Source organism: Dasypus novemcinctus, chromosome 9 (genome assembly GCF_030445035.2).
Source record: "Dasypus novemcinctus isolate mDasNov1 chromosome 9, mDasNov1.1.hap2, whole genome shotgun sequence".
NCBI lineage: Eukaryota > Metazoa > Chordata > Mammalia > Cingulata > Dasypodidae > Dasypus > Dasypus novemcinctus.
This window is the reverse complement of record NC_080681.1, coordinates 3506711-3522343: the sequence shown is the minus strand read 5'-3', so window position 1 is coordinate 3522343 and position 15633 is coordinate 3506711. Positions and strand designations below refer to the sequence as shown.

Sequence of the window (15633 nt, the reverse complement as noted above, 5' to 3'; positions counted from 1 at the left end):
AGGGCAGACCAAAAAGCATTTCATAAGGAGAAATTCCCAGTTCCCTCCTAGGGGCAGTTCGGATTTTTAACAGAGCTATAGGTAAACATTTAACCCATGGTAATTTGGTTTCTAAGACCAACTTAGATTTTTTTTAAGGTTTGATTCATTCTTTCCACTTTCCCTGAGGATGGTGAGTGCCAGGGTGTATGGAAGTTCCATATGACATTTAGACCCTGCATAATATTTTGCAACACTCTGGATGTAAAGTGACCACCATTGTCTGAATCTATATTTTCTACTAACCCATATCGGGGAATGATTTGTTCAAGGATAATTTTTGAAGTCCCTGATGCTGTAGCTGAAGCTAGAGGGTATGCTTCTACCCACCCTGTCAGGTGATCCACAATAACCAGAACATACTTTAGTCGACCTACAAGGGGCATTTCAGTATGATCAACCTGAGTGCTGTGGAACGGTCTGAGGCCCGGCTCCCTCCCCTCTGGCACTTGCTTTCTTAAAACTTTCTTATTAACTTTCTGACAGATTATGCACCCTTCACTTATTTGTTTGGCTATAGTATAAAGGCCCACACACCCAAAATGCTTGAGGACCAGGTCACACAGGGCCTGTGCTCCCCAGTGACTCCCTTGGTGCAAAACTGCTAGTACTTCCCTCATTATTTGCTTATTCAACATCTGCCAGCCATCTGGGAGGAGCCACTTCCCTTGGCTATCTAAGGTTCCCCCAGTTGTTCTAGTTCTTTTACTTCCTTTTCAGAGAATACAGGGATTCCAGTTTCTTTGGGGATGGAGGGTATCAGGACCATTAGTTCCAGAGGGGAACAGAGGGAAGCCTCTTTGGCCTTTTCATCTGACAACCTGTTGCCTTTTGCTTCAAAAGTGTGACACTTCTGATGCCCATTTATATGTACCATGGCTATTTCCCTTGGTAAGAGCAGACTGGCTAACACTTGTTTTACCAGTTCCACATGGACTAATTCCTTCCCTCTGTTATTGATCAATCCCCTTTCTTCCCAAATTTTTCTAAAGATGTGGACCACGCCAAAGGCATATTTAGGATCTGTGTAGACTGTACTATCTTTTCCCTCTAACAATTTAAGGGCTTGATTTAATGCATACAGCTCACAAGTTTGAGCTGACCAATCACTGGGCAGTCGGCCAGCTTCTTTCACCTCACAAGTTAGTCCATCAATAATAGCATAGCCATTGTGCCTTTTTCCTTCCAGGACCCTAGAAGACCCATCTATAAACAATTTTCCCCTGAATGTAAGGGAAGGTCCCCCAGGTCAGGCTGGACTTGGGTTTGGTATACAATTAAGTCGAGACAGTCATGTTCAGTAGTTTCTACTTGGTTGGGACCTTCCCAAAGTTAAGAAGCTGGGTTCAGACTACGATCAACTGTCAGTATTAAATGTCTTTTCCCATTAGAATAGCCTCATATTTCAGAATTCGGGAATCTGTTAACCATCTTCCTGCTTTTTGAGACAAAATAGTCCTGACCTGATGAGGGGGGCTAACAACTAAGGCCCCTCCAAAGGCCAGTGTCCTGCTTTCTTCTACTAAGAGAGCAGGTGCTGCCACGGCCTGAGCACACCCTGGCCGTCCCTTGGAGACAGGGTCCAGGATTCTGGAAAGGAAGGCCACGGGCTTCTTTTGGCCTCCAGATGTGGGTTAGGACTCCCAAGGCTGTCCCCTCATCCACTGTCACAAACAGATGGAAAGCCTTCTCGAGAGAGGGGAGGGCTAGAAGAGGGGCTTGCCCCAATGCCTGCTTGAGCCCCTCCAAGGCCTTCACTTCCTCCTCTTTTCACTCTAACTTGTCAGGCTCCTCCTCCAACAGTTTTTGGTGTAACCCTTTGGTTTGGGATGCATAAGAATCTGTCCATAATCTACAATATCCCACCAATCCCCAAAACCTTCTTAGTTCTCTTTTTGTCTGGGGAAGAGGTAATTTAGTAATGGCCTGAATTCTTTCTGGATTTATCTTCCTCCTTCCCTCACTAATGAGATGACCCAGGTATTTGACTTCTTTTTCTACAAATTGTAGCTTACCTTTTTGACACTCAGCCCTTGATCCCCCAGGAAATTCAGTAAGCTCTTTGTAGTTTGGGCCACCATCTGCCTTTCTTCACCTGATATTAGCATATCATCTGCATATTGTAAAAGGGAAATTTCAGGTTTCAGGTGGGACTGCAGATTTCTCCAATACTTTTTCCAGTTCCTGCCCAAAGAGGTTGGGGGATTCTGTGAAGTCTTGGGGTACAACTGTCCCCCTATACTGCTGTTTTCTTCCTGTAGAGGGATCCTCCCACTCAAAGGCAAACAAGTCCCTACTCTCTGGGTCAAGGGGACAGGTCCAAAAGGCATCCTTTAGATCTACTACACTAAGCCATTTATGATGGCAGGGATCTTACTGAGGAGAGTGTATGGATTTGGGACTACTGGGTGTTGAACCTGAATGATTTGATTAATGGCCCTAAAATCCTGTACCAGCCTCCAACTTCCATCTGATTTCTGAACAGGCAAGATAGGAGAATTGACGGGGGACATGCAGGGCTCCAAGAGTCCATCCCCAAAGAGGCCTTGGATGATGGGCTGAAGTCCCTGCCTCCCCTTAAGGGGAATGGGGTATTGTCTTTGACAAATAATTTCCCCTTCCTTTCTCAATTTGATTTTAATAGGGGGTACCTGCCAACCCCCTCTATTCCCTTCTCTTACCCACACTTCCTCTCTGATACCTTTTTCATCTTCTTCAGTGAGCATGGCTAAGACTACTTCTATCTGCCCATCCCTTACTTCCAAATGCAAACTCATGAATACTATTAAGTCCCTTCCCAACAAATCACTCCCGGCTTCTGGGATGTACAACAAAGGGCTTATAATTCGATTGTCTGCCCAACAAATATCAGTGGGAGAAAGAATGGGGACCTCAAATCCTTCTCCTTTTACCCCTGAGACTGTAAGGGAACTTCCAGAGAGTTTGGTCCCTCTGGGAAGATGAGTCAGAGAGGATTGGACTGCCCAGTGTCCACTAGAAATGTAATTTCCTCCTGATATGGCCCACCCTTAGACTTACTAAAGGCTCCCGGTGGGCTTTAGAAGTGAGGAGCCTCAGACCCCCTAATCCTCAAAATTCACGAGGGGATTACCTGACTCTCTTTCTTTAAACTCGGGCATTCCCTTTTGAAATGACCAGGGCTCCCACAGTGCTAGCACCCTGCAGAGCCTTGCCTTCTCCGTGTCCCCTTATCTAAATAAGCCCATTTTGCATCTTTTTCTTACCTCTACCTGTCCCCTCCCTGACTTGTCTCCAGTCTTTTCCTAACCATTTGATCCACTGTACTAATCATAACCTTTGCTTTCTGTTTCTGCTTTTCCTCCTCTCTCCTTACAAACACTTTCTGGGACTCTCTCAATAACTCTTCCAATGGCTTATTCATCCATCTTTCTATTTTCTGAATTTTTTTTCTGAGTATCAGGCCAAGACCCTTTCACATAGCTGACTTTTAACATTCCCTGAGCCACAGGATCATCAGGGTCCATCCCTGAATATTTCCTCACTTGGTCCCTCAATCGTTGCAGGTAAGCAGAGGGAGTTTCATCTTTCTCCTGGGCTACTTCAAAGGCCTTACTCAAGTTTTGAGATTTGGGTACAGCCAATTTGATCCCCTGTATAATGATCTTTCATTTGTGCTCTGTCCCCCAGGTCATTATTATCCCAGTTAGGGTCTGTGTTTGAGAACTTCTGTTCTGCTGCTATTACCCCCTGTCTGGGTGGATGCTGCCTTCCCACTCCTTCATAGCTGCCCTCCGCACCATTCCTCTTTCTTCTCCCGTAAAGAGGATATTCAGTATGGACATAAGTTCAGGCCAGGTGTATAAGCTAGGACCTAGGAATTGATCTACTTGTTCAGCCAGCCCCACTGGATCTTCCATTACAGACTTCATCTCCTTTCTGTACTTGTCAGTGGGGCACTTACATGGCCAATCTCCCCTGGCCCCACTGGTACTTCTCTCAGTGGATACAAAGGCTCAGTGGAGTTTTGCTCTTTCACTCTCTTTTCCTCAGATGCTCTGGGGAATGGAACAATTTGTATATCTTTCTTACACTGCTCCAATTCTTTCCTCGGCTGTTGGTGGTCCCACTTGATTCTCCGGTTCCCCAGGGCTTACAATGGGTTTTATCGGGCCCTCCAAATCTAATGGCCCTTCTCCTGGGGGTGGGGAGTGGGGAGGGGGAACATAAGGAGGAGGGAGATTAGACAAGGGGTCCCAGGGTTTAGTTTCTACATCTTTTGTTTCTGCAGCCTTAGTTTCTGCAAGCTTAGTTTTGGGGCCTGGATTCTCAGCTTTCATAGGATAGAGAGCAGCCCCCTTTCCCTTTAGCCAGCACATGGCATAGCCAGACTCTTCTTTGGAGAAGGGAGTTTTTCCATTAACATACAGTGCAAGGTCAGCACAAAGCCAATCCTCATCTGCCCCATATTTTGGCCGGAATACGCCAGGCAGTAAAATACTTTCCTTGGACCAGATACAACAGCAGCATTTAATCATTTTCTGCTTGTCTTTTCCCTGGTCCGATCACTATGGGTCCAATGCCTTAACATCCTCCCTAGTGGACTATCTGGAGGAATGTCTCCGGGGGATCCTACAGATACCCCCTCCCCTTTTTCCCAGTTGACTGACTGCCTCTATTTCCTCTTCTGAATCTTGTCAGGGTCTCTTTCTCTTGAATCTTTTGCTTTGTCCGTCTCCGGCCCTTTCCCTCACGGGAGAGGGGAAATGTGAATTGGGACTCCGCACTCACTCCACACTGTATGCCACACGTCTCAAGCACACACAGCGAACCTCAGACTCATCAGAATTCCCAACCACCAAGGTAATACTTAACAGCCTTTGTTCTTACCTTGGTCCATGCATGGAGTCAGCTGGTCAGCAAGAAGCAGATTTTCCCTTCCCTTTTTCTCATCCACAATCAGCAGATCTAAGCATCTGTTCTCGGGCCTCCTGGCTGCCAGAGGGGAGGCTCCCGCTGGTGGAGTCCAAGACTGCTTAAACAGCGGGGCGCGCCTCCCCCATTGTCCACCCCGGGGGTCCGTCTCTAAAGCCTCAGAATCCTGGATGAGCCCCCAAAGCTGTTAGAAAGAAATCTTCTTCTGGAAGAAAATAAGGCTCACCCGACTGTGGAGAAGAAAAGGATTTATTCTTAATCTTGCAAGAAGGGGCGCACAACCAGAAAACATGGCTTGCAAAACAAAGAAAAATGACACAATTTATACCCCCAAGCCTAGCACGCAAGCCCTGCCTCTGTTTCTCCATAAATTGTATACTTCAGAAGTTACAACCTATCTGAGAAGATTTAACTTTCCTGTGCAAAAGTTTGTGATTAACCGCTTCCCCCATCACATTCCAACCACTTTAGTTTTTACCTGCTCCCCTTTGTCAAATAAGGAGTGGAATTTAGTGCTGAATTAGTATTGATTTAGCTCTTTTTGGGGCATCTTTTTATTGCCTATAGGACTGGCTTAAGCTGGTTTCCTTTGTTGCTGTTTAACCCGGGAGTGGGAGACTGAGGCAGTAGGCTGCCAGGTTACATTAATCATTATTTTCTTCCTTTATGTGAAAACTAAACTTATCTTTGTTTCTTACATTAGTGTCTGGGTTCTGTACCCTGTACCCCCATTATGAGAGAGAGAGAAGGGAGGGGAGGGAAGGAGAGAAGGGAAGAAGCTGAAAATAGCCCTGCGACTCTTTGGTAATCCTCACTCTTGGTTTTAGTTTTCCAGTTGCTAAAACCAATACTGTACAATAGATTGGCTTAAACAATGGAATTTATTGGCACATGGGTTTGAGGCAGGACAAGTCCTAAGTGAGGCATCAGCAAGGTGCAGCTTCTCCCTGAAGCTGTGGCGTTCTGGGCTGGCTGTTGGCGCTCCTCGCTCCTTGGCTTTTCCGCATGTGGCGAGGTCTTCCCTCTCTTTCAGGTTCTGCTGACTTCCGGTTTCCTGCTCTTCCTGTGTCTTCTCTCTCTGTGGCCTTCTCTAGAAGACCTCCAGCAATTTGATCTGTATTCATGCTCATTTGGTTGAGCCACACCCTACCTGAAGGAACCTCCTCAAAAGCTCCCGTGAACAAGGGTTCACACCCACAAGAATGGATTAAAATCAGGAGCATGCTTTTCTGGGGAACATAACTCCAGACTACCACAAGGTCAAATCTTTTGTGTATGTCCAGGGCTTCCCTAGGGTTTTTTCCTTTGACCCTGTGATTCAGGAAGCAAGGAATCCAAATATTCCAGAATTGAAAGTGATAGCCACCTTGATGGGATTAGTCACCAAGTCTGGCAATTTGGAATGGAATTAGTTTGCGAAATCTTCATGATTGAATGCGTTGTGCTGGTTGAGAAACGGGGTAAGAGAATGTGGTCCCCTGTTGACAGTAAGAACTGAAAATACAACTTTTGGATCAGGCCAAATCTCATGGGGTATTCAATGACAGTGACATTAACCTACCATTGGAGAGACTCACTGAAAACGATTAAAGTAGGAAATGAGAAATATGCAAATCATCTGTAGCAGTAGTGTCACCATCATCACCACCATCATAATCAACCTCATTATATTAGCATTTGTGTAGTATGTCATTTTGCAATTTAAAGAATGCTTCCATATCTAGTATCTTATTTAATCTCCCAACAATTCTGTAAGATTTTTTTTTAAATTTCCCCATTTTGTGGTTAAGGGAAATGAGACTCAAGGTCACACAGCTGAGAAGTGGTAGAACTAGCACTCTTCTACTGTCAGATAGCATGCTTTCTCCACCACAACACTCAACCCGCTCTATGGGAATTGAATTTTCTCTTCCTCTGTTTTACTTAATTCCCTTCTGCTTCATCGTGGAGTTCGCAAGAAGCCAACTCACCTGCCCTCGGGCCACAACATACTCAACAAGGTTCTGGGAATGAAAGGACATCTCAAACTGGAAATATTTTGCTCTGGAGTGCAGGGTTTGTAAGATACGCTGTACAGAGGAGAACCCAAACAGCCTTGTGCTTGTTACAGATAGAATCACGCCCCCCCAGAGGACATGCTCAAACCCCAGCTCCTGGTCCTGTGGATGCGATCTTGATTGTAAATCGGCCCTCAGTAAAGAGGAGGCCAAACTAGATTAGCGGGGGCTCTAATCCAACACCACTGGAGTCCTTTTAAGCAGAAGAGGCTTGGCCACAGCAGGAGACAGCTGGCGATAGAGATGGCGTGTGACAGGCAGAGCCTGAGTTCCAAGTGTGGGGGCCACCCCTGAGCACCACAGACTTTCAGACCCTTCTGGCCTCCCAGACTGTGAGACAATGCATTCCTGTTTAAGCTGAGTAGTCTGTGGCTGCCTGTTACAGCAGCCCCGACCAACTAAGATAAAACTCAGTGTGCTCAGACCACCTCCTGCCCCTGCCCTATGGGAAGCACAGCGGAGCCAGCTCCAGCTCTACTCACAGGGCAGGCTCGTGGGAGGCAGTACAAGCTCCCACGGCTTCTCCCCCCGGTCCTGATCCTCCCTGCCCTCCGGTCTGAGTCGTGCCCTTTGTTTGGCAGCTGCCCAAGAAGCCGGTATCTGCTACACCACCAGTACGTATGCCTCCTGTACCCTGGAGGACATCGTTACTGCTGCCCCCAAAGGCCTCCGGTGGTTTCAACTCTACGTGCAAACGGACCGACTCCTGAACAAACAGCTGGTCCGGAGGGCCGAATCCCTGGGTTTCAGAGCTTTGGTGATCACTGTGGATGTACCTGTAGTTGGCAACAGGCGACAGGACCTTCGAAACCTATTGGACTTGAAGACGAATTTATTGCTAAAGGATCTTCAATCGCCTAAAGAGGTAGGAAGGATACCAGCTTCAATGGGTAGACATTGCGGGAGACAATTTTCCTTCCCTCTTTCCTCTTCTCCCTTCTTTCCTTTCACAGTATTTATTGTACGCCTGCTCTGTGCCAGACAGGGAGAGGCAGCAGTTCTAGAAACAGATCATGTTCCTGCTACCCAGACCTTCCAAAATATTCTCACCCCTGGCACCGTCCAACCTAACACTAGGAGTGTTCTAGCCGAGGTTGGACCTAAGTAACAGGATATATGTAGAAAGGATTGTTCCATGAAATAGGGGGGGCAAATAAAGTTTTCCAAAATTTTCTACTTTATGGCACTTATAGAAAAAGATCATTTTGGATGGTGCGCCAAGACTGACTATCTGAGGGGAATGCTGCAGACAAGGAGACGGGCCCATGGAGCCAGCCAGCTCGGGCCCGCCCCGCTGGGCTGTGGACTGGGGAGTGGACAGCTCTGCACACCTGGAATTCCTCCTCGGAGCACCAGGCTGCCACACATCCCGTGTTTGGAATCTCTGCAGAAGGCGTGTCCCCGTGTGGTGGTTTGAGGCGGTGTGTGCCACAGGACAACATGCTCTTAAACTTAGCCCGTTTCTGGAGGCGTGATGCCATTGCAAGGAAGGCCTTTTGAAGAGGCCACCTCCGCTAAGGGGGGCCCACCTCCGTCAGGACGGGGCTTCATGCCGTGACCGGAGCCCTTCACACGTGGGGTGGAATTCAGGCGAACAGAGAAAAGGCCACAGGAAGTGGAGCTGAGAGCCACAAAGCCCAGAAGAGAAGGGAGCGGCCGGGAGCGGCTGCCTGCGCGTGCCGTGTGACGAGCTAAGGGCCAAGAACCGCCGCCAGCGCCCCAGAGCCCGCGGTCTCCAGGAGGAAAGCGCTGCCTGGACGGTGCCTTCGTGTCTGTGAGCGAATGCGTTCCCACTGCTCGACCTCAGCCCCTCAGGGGCATCTGCTTGAGCAGCCTCGGAAACCGAAACACCTCCCAGGAAAACTCTACGGGAGAACGGGATGGAGTGTCCCAGAAAGCAAGCCGTGGAAAATCTGGACCTCCCTGGCTAAAGCAGAGCTAGCGATGTCGGCCTTTCTAGCCAGTGGGCAGTTGTGACACCGCGGCCGTGTGACTCAACAGCTCTGCCCGTTAACCACAAACTGGCCATGAGGAGCTCTGGGGTCCTTATCTCCAACTCCAAAGACGTGACATTTACGTGTGCTTGATGTAGTGAACCAAGGATAAATGTTGGATAATATGTGATTTAAGATTATTGATGTATTGCTTAGTTCTTACTACTTCGTGCGTTATCTCAACCACAGAACGTTACTTTCATTGAACTGCAAACTGTTTTGGTTAATCATCTCACCTACTATATTTTGAATTATTTTAAAGGTACAGACTGCAGCAGGAAACAGAGGTCACTTAAGCAATTAGGCTTCTCCTTCCCACATCGGAGGTCCTGAGTTCAGTTCCCGGTGCCTCCTAAAGGAACAAAGAAGCCAAACAGTCACAGCAAATGCAAACAACAGGGGAGTGGGGAGGGAGAAATAAAAGTACAGACTGTGCCTTATTTGTGTTGGTGTCCCCTGGGCCTGACGTAATTATTAAGCAGGGCAGGAGTAAAGATTAACGAATAAACCATCGAGGTAGAAATTCACGCACACGAATTTCATCAGGAAAGAAGCCAGATGTGTTTTTTGGATTTTATGGTTCCTCTTTTCAAGCTTATAAATGGAAGCCTCCCCGAAGGCGTCTCATTTCTGAAATGGGCCAAGCCGTGTGGAGAGAGTTGGGAACTAAGATTTCCTTCTATTCCCCACAGAGCAATTCAGTGCCTCATCTGCAGGTGTCTCCCATCGACGCGTCCTTCTGCTGGAATGATCTGGCCTGGCTTCAGAGCATAACTCAGTTACCCATCATCCTTAAAGGGATCTTGACCAGAGAGGATGCAGAGTTAGCCGTGAAGCACAGTGTCCAGGGCATCATCGTTTCCAACCACGGAGGGCGGCAGCTTGACGGGGTTCCTGCTTCCGTAAGTAAACGACTTCAGGGGGCCGTGCGGTCGAGAGCTCTTCTGTGTGCCATGCTCCCTGCGGCGTGGTGCACGCTGCCGCGCCTTTCCGCAGGCATTAACTGTGAGGGTCTATTCTAGGAGGTCCCGGGGTTTCAACTGGGGACCTCGACCTTGGGAAGCAGGCACTCAACCGCTAACTAAACCCGCTCCTGATTTTAAGGATTTTTAATCACTAACTACAGCCTAGCATGTGCCAGGCTTTTTTTTTTTTTAAACAAGCTTTACATATATCATCTCTACTCCTGAGAGCTGTCCTACAGATGGGCGATAATATCTCCCCTTTACCAATCAAGATACTGGAGTTTAGAGATGTTAAGCCACTTGTCCAAGGCCACACAGGTAATAAGTTACGATAAGACTTGAGAAGGGGGATGTTTCAGAGGCGGTGAGGTTTTGCTCCCTTCTGGCAGAAGCACTCAGCTTGAAGCTGGCCTGTCTGCGGGGACTGTATTTTCTCCTACGACACATCCCAAGAAGAAGCAGGTTTATTTGAGCTGGTAAATAATGGTCTTTCACAATAAAACTAAAAAATGCCCGAATGAATAATTTGCTGAAATCTATGACAGCCTGTAATTCTTTTCCATTCCATGAAGTTATGTCCACTATAGATAGAATTTGGGAGAAGAAAATGAGGAAGAGGGAAGCAGGGAAAGAGTCTTTAAATGTGAATTAGTTATCAATTTATTATTATGGAGATATGTAGGTTATATCTTTCGAGAGATTTTTCTTCTATGGATGCTTAACTCCTGTTAAGAAAAGGAAGTGTTTTTTTCCTCTCTATTTTTATTGGATAAATAAAATGTGTCCACTGCAATAAAGTATAAAATATACACAAGTAAAAAGCCTAAGATAAAATCACCCAATTTCATTTTTACCATTAATTTTAATATTTTAGTAGTGGTTAACCTTTTAATGCAAATAAAACTTTGTTTTTAAGAATGGAATTGTACTACACATAATACATATAACATTTTGTAATTTTCTTCTTTTCACTTACCAATATATTAAGAGTATCTTCATTTTAATATGTGCTTCTATTCTTTTTAATAGTTGCATAATATGAATGGACAATTTATTTAACCAATCTCCTATTGTTGAGTATTTGTATTGCTTTCACTATTTTAATCAATTTCAATGCATCAGAAACCCTCCATAAAGCTAAATATTTTGCACATTCTCATTACTTTTATTTTTTTATTTTGTTTTATTTTTTTAAAAAATTTTAGTTGTCTTTTTTTAAGTTACATAGATCACAAAAAATGTTACATTAAAAAATATGAGTTCCCAAATACCCCCCCAACCCCTCACCCCACTCCTCCCACATCAACAACCTCTTTCATCAGTGTGGTACATTCACTGCATTTGGTGAATACATTTTGGAGCACTGCTGCACCGCATGGATTATAGTTTACATTGTAGTTTACACTCTCCCCCAGTCCATTCAGTGGGTTATGACAGGATATATAATGTCCAGCATCTGTCCCTGCAATATCATTTAGGACAACTCCAAGTCCTGAAAATGCCCCCACATCACATCTCTTCTTCCCTCTCCCTAGTGCTCAGCAACTACTGTGGCCACTGTCTCCACATCAATGATACAATTTCTTCCATTGCTAGAGGCACAAGAGTTCACTAGTAGAATACAAGTAAGTCCATTCTAATCCATATTTTATTCCTCCATCCTGAGGACCCTGGGATGGTGATGTCCACTCCACCTCTAAATCGAGAGAGGGGCTTAGGTCCCACATGGCTGGTGGATGCGATTCTCCTGCTTGCAGTTGTAGGCACTCTCGGTTCCCTGGTGTGGTGGTTGACCATCCTCACCTCCTTGTTAGCTGGCCTGGGTGAGTCCAACGAACCAGAGAGTAGGAGTTGCCCCTCTGCTGAGGCTCAGGGCCCAGCTGGCACATGGCCAGTCCAGAGATTCAAGTCTCCTGAGCATACACCAACCCCAGAGCCAACTACATGTTCAGTAAATCAATTACTTCTTTAAGACAAATTTCAGGGAGTTAAAATGCTGGGTCAGATGGTTCGAGCGTCCCAAGGTTTATTACGCATGGAGATTTAAGGTGCGAATCACTCAGCTCATCCTCCAACCCATAGGTTAGAGCTCTGATAGCGAGCAGGGGACGTGGAGAGCAAGGCGCAGGTAATGCAAGTGCAATCTTAACATAGGCTTAAATCTAATCCATTCCTGTGGTGTGAACCCGCTGTAAGGAGGACCTTCTGATGAGGCCCCTTCAGTGCTGGGATTAAGGTGAAGTGAGTTAGGGAAATGCAGGTGTAGGATGGGCGCTTGTCTTTCTTTTTTTCCCCCTATGATCCCTTTATTTTTTTAAAATGTTACATTCAAAAAATAGAAGAGGTTCCCGTATACCTCCCACCCCCCAACCTCTAATCTTCCCAGACAAGGGCAAAAAAGCAAAGAGCCCCACCCCCACAGCCATCAGCAAGTGTCCAGGGTGGAAGATTGATTTTCAAAATAAAACTGACAACAACATAATACAATGGTGCCAGGCCCTCAGTAGTCGGTCTAGCTGGTCCTGCTTCCTCGGGAAGGACTGAATAATCAAAGGAGCAAAAGGTTTAGACTAATTCTTCCCTTCTGCTTCCTTGACAAAGAACGAGTGCGGGCAGAGTCTCTCTTTCCTACAGGCTAAGGCGTTTCTCCTGCTCCTTTATGCTGGTCGAGACGTTCTCTGAAACCATTTGACTTAGGACCTGAACCAGGGTCGTCCAGGGGCAGGATCGTAGTGGCACGACTCTAGGGAGAGACTCGCCTTGAACTCACAATTTAAGAAGGTGCTAAAAAAGCCTCAGGAATAAAGACAAAAAGTATTTATTATACTATTTTAAAAAATGAAAATTAATGCCAAAAAATTTCATGATGAGCACAATATCAACATTTTAAAGAAAGACGCCAAGAGGGCCTACAACTGCAAGCAGGAGAATTGCATCCATCATCCGCGTGGGATCTAAGCCCCCTCTCGATGTGGAGGTGGACTGGACATCACCATCCCAGGTCCACAGGATGGAGGAATAGAGCATGGATTAGAGTAGACTTACTGATATTCTACTCTGAAACTATTGTGACTAGTAATGGAAGAAATTGTAGCATTGATGTGGAGAAAGTGGCCACAGTAGTTGCTGAGGATAGAAAGAGTGTAGAAGAGATGTGATGTGGGAGGATTTTTGGGTTTGGAGTTGTCCTAAATGATATTGCAGGGACAGATGCAGGACATTATATATCCTGCCATAACCCACTGAATGGACTGGGGGAGAGTGTAAACTACAATGTAAACTATAATCCATGTGGTGCAGCAGTGCTCCAAAATGTATTCACCAAATGCAGTGGCTGTGCCACACTGATGAAAGAGGTTGTTGATGTGGGAGGAGTGGGGGGTGTGAGGGTGGGAGGTACATGGGAACCTGTTATATTTTTTGAATGTAACATTTTAAAAAAATAAAGGAATCGTAGGGGGAAAAAAAAGAAAAACAAGCCCTGACCCTACACTTGCATTACCCTAACTCACTTCACTTTAATCCCAGCACTGAAGCGGCCTCATCAAAAGGTCCTACTTACGGTGGGTTCACACCACAGGAATGGATTGGATTTAAGACTATGTTTTTCTGGGGTACCTATAGCGGCAAACCACCCCACTGAGAATTTAAAAAATCTATCACTTATTAGGATATGAATTTTCTCCAGTTGTACATATAAGTCTAAGACATATTCAATTCCTTAACATTTGTAAATTAAATCACAAAACCCTTTCCTGCCTGACTCCTTCCGCTCAGCGTCGCCTGAGGGTCACAGTGAGATAGATGTCCACTCCCTGGCTGCGCAAGTCTTCCCAGGGCCAGCAGTACCTGCCCTTCTCAGCTGCGCCTCAGAGACTCGGGACAGGAGGCCTGAGTCCTGGGGCCTTCCACGCCCATCAACCCTCTTGCCCTCCTGCAAGTCCTGGTTTGAAATGATATTAAAGAAGATTAAAAAATTATGTTAAAAGAGTTAAGAAACTAAGTCAAGTGGTGGAGGAACTGGGGAGACCCCGAGCAGGAGGCTCGGTGCACCCGTCTTGTCAAGGGGCCCGCTCCTGGGCAGGCAGGGCCCGTTAGCCGCAGCCCCTGGAAGTGAAGAGGCCAGGGAAGGGAAGCCTCAAGGGAGCGACCAGGTCAGCGTGGGAACGTCTCCTGTCTTGTCTTTCAGAGGCTTAAACTGTACCTTTCGAATGTTCCTCATGGAGCCCATGTGGCTCAGTGGTTGAGCACCTGCTTCCCACACGGGAGGACCCAGGCTAGGTTCCCGGTGCCTCCGAAAAACAAAACAAACAGCAAGCAAAACAAATGAACAGAACCAATTCAGGGGAGCGGATGTGGCTCGGTGGTTGAGTGCCAGCTTCCCACACATAAGGTCTTGCTTTAATATCCAGCCCTGTAACCTCCAAAATAAATAAATAAGTAAAAACCAAAAAAAGTTGCTGTTGCATTCCTGTCCCATTTCTCAGCTAAACAATGAGTGGATCAGGGAGGCGCTGGTCAAACATAGCTCATGAGGAAAGATGTGCTGCCCTGTTAACGTGACAGGCTGCGGCAGGACCTGCCGCGGTAGATTGTATTGTTTTGCCCAAGAAAACAATCCTCTCCTGCGCCCTGGAGAGCACCTCGAGCCATGTCATCTGGGAATCAGAAAAGGTGGGAGAAAATAAAAAGTCAAAATTTGCCTTAAAAACAAAAGAATGTGAAGGTGAGCCTTATAAAGGGGAAATGTCGTCTGGAGAGTAAAGGAGAACCAGCAGGTCTTCCAGCCTGCAGACAATCAAACAAAAGAGCCAGCGATCAGGCTGGACTCGAGTGAAAGCGGGAAAGTCTGGAGAACCTCCCAGGCCTCGGGAACCCAGAGCTTTGGTAACGTCGGCAGCGTTGAGCAGGCGAGGAGGAGCAGCTGTTAAAGCACGTCCTGCCCACGCTGCTGGCCGGCTCTGCCCAGGCCTGCTCAGACCTCTAGAGCCGTATGTGCGTCTCCTTTTCAGATCGATGCCTTGACAGAGGTTGTGGCTGCTGTGGACGGGAGAATTGAAGTGTACCTGGACGGTGGGGTCCGAACTGGCAACGACGTGCTCAAGGCCCTGGCACTCGGGGCCAAATGCGTTTTTCTTGGAAGGCCAATCCTCTGGGGCCTTGCCTGTAAGGTAAGAGTGTCAAAGTGAAAACGGAAAATCAGTTGGAAAATACAGAGCTTCACGTGCATTTTCACGTGTTTCTGTGGATTCCTTATCCGGCCTCGCCGTGTTTCCAGGTGCCAGAGACTCCTGAGGGAGAGTCACGCACACCGCCCCGCGTCTCCGTGCGCATCTCCAGCGCACGGCGGCCTTTCAGCAGCTCTCAGCTCGCTCTTTCCCACCGCTCTCTTTTATTCTCATCCAAGTTCCGGCTATATTCAGAACTTGACGCTCTGTAGCTGGTGAGAACGCTCCCTCTGAGTCTCTGATTTCTGTCTTGGGAGCAGGGGGAACACGGTGTTCAGCAAGTTTTGAACATTTTGAAAAAGGAGTTCCACACCGCCATGACCCTTGCGGGTAAGTTTCGATTTTTTTAAATAATTTTTTTTTTAAGATACATAAATCACACAAAATGTTACATTAAAAAAATATAACAGGTTCCCACATGACCCCTGCCAGTCCG

General features: G+C 46.7%; 1 protein-coding gene across 5 annotated transcripts in view; it reads left to right on the top strand.

Annotated features, from left to right (window-relative positions):
- The window catches only part of HAO2 (hydroxyacid oxidase 2), a 57876-nt gene that overhangs the window by 36491 nt on the left and 5752 nt on the right, over positions 1-15633 (top strand). For 3 of the 5 annotated variants that reach the window (XM_058302964.1, XM_058302961.2, XM_058302962.1), the window contains exons 4-8: positions 7592-7875; positions 9697-9906; positions 11505-11594; positions 14982-15140; positions 15458-15527. In XM_058302964.1, coding sequence (XP_058158947.1) covers positions 7592-7875; positions 9697-9906; positions 11505-11594; positions 14982-15140; positions 15458-15527 — 813 coding nt within the window. The remainder of the gene's footprint in view (positions 1-7591; positions 7876-9696; positions 9907-11504; positions 11595-14981; positions 15141-15457; positions 15528-15633) is intronic. The other 2 variants (XM_023588270.3, XM_058302963.2) reach the window with 1 other exon arrangement.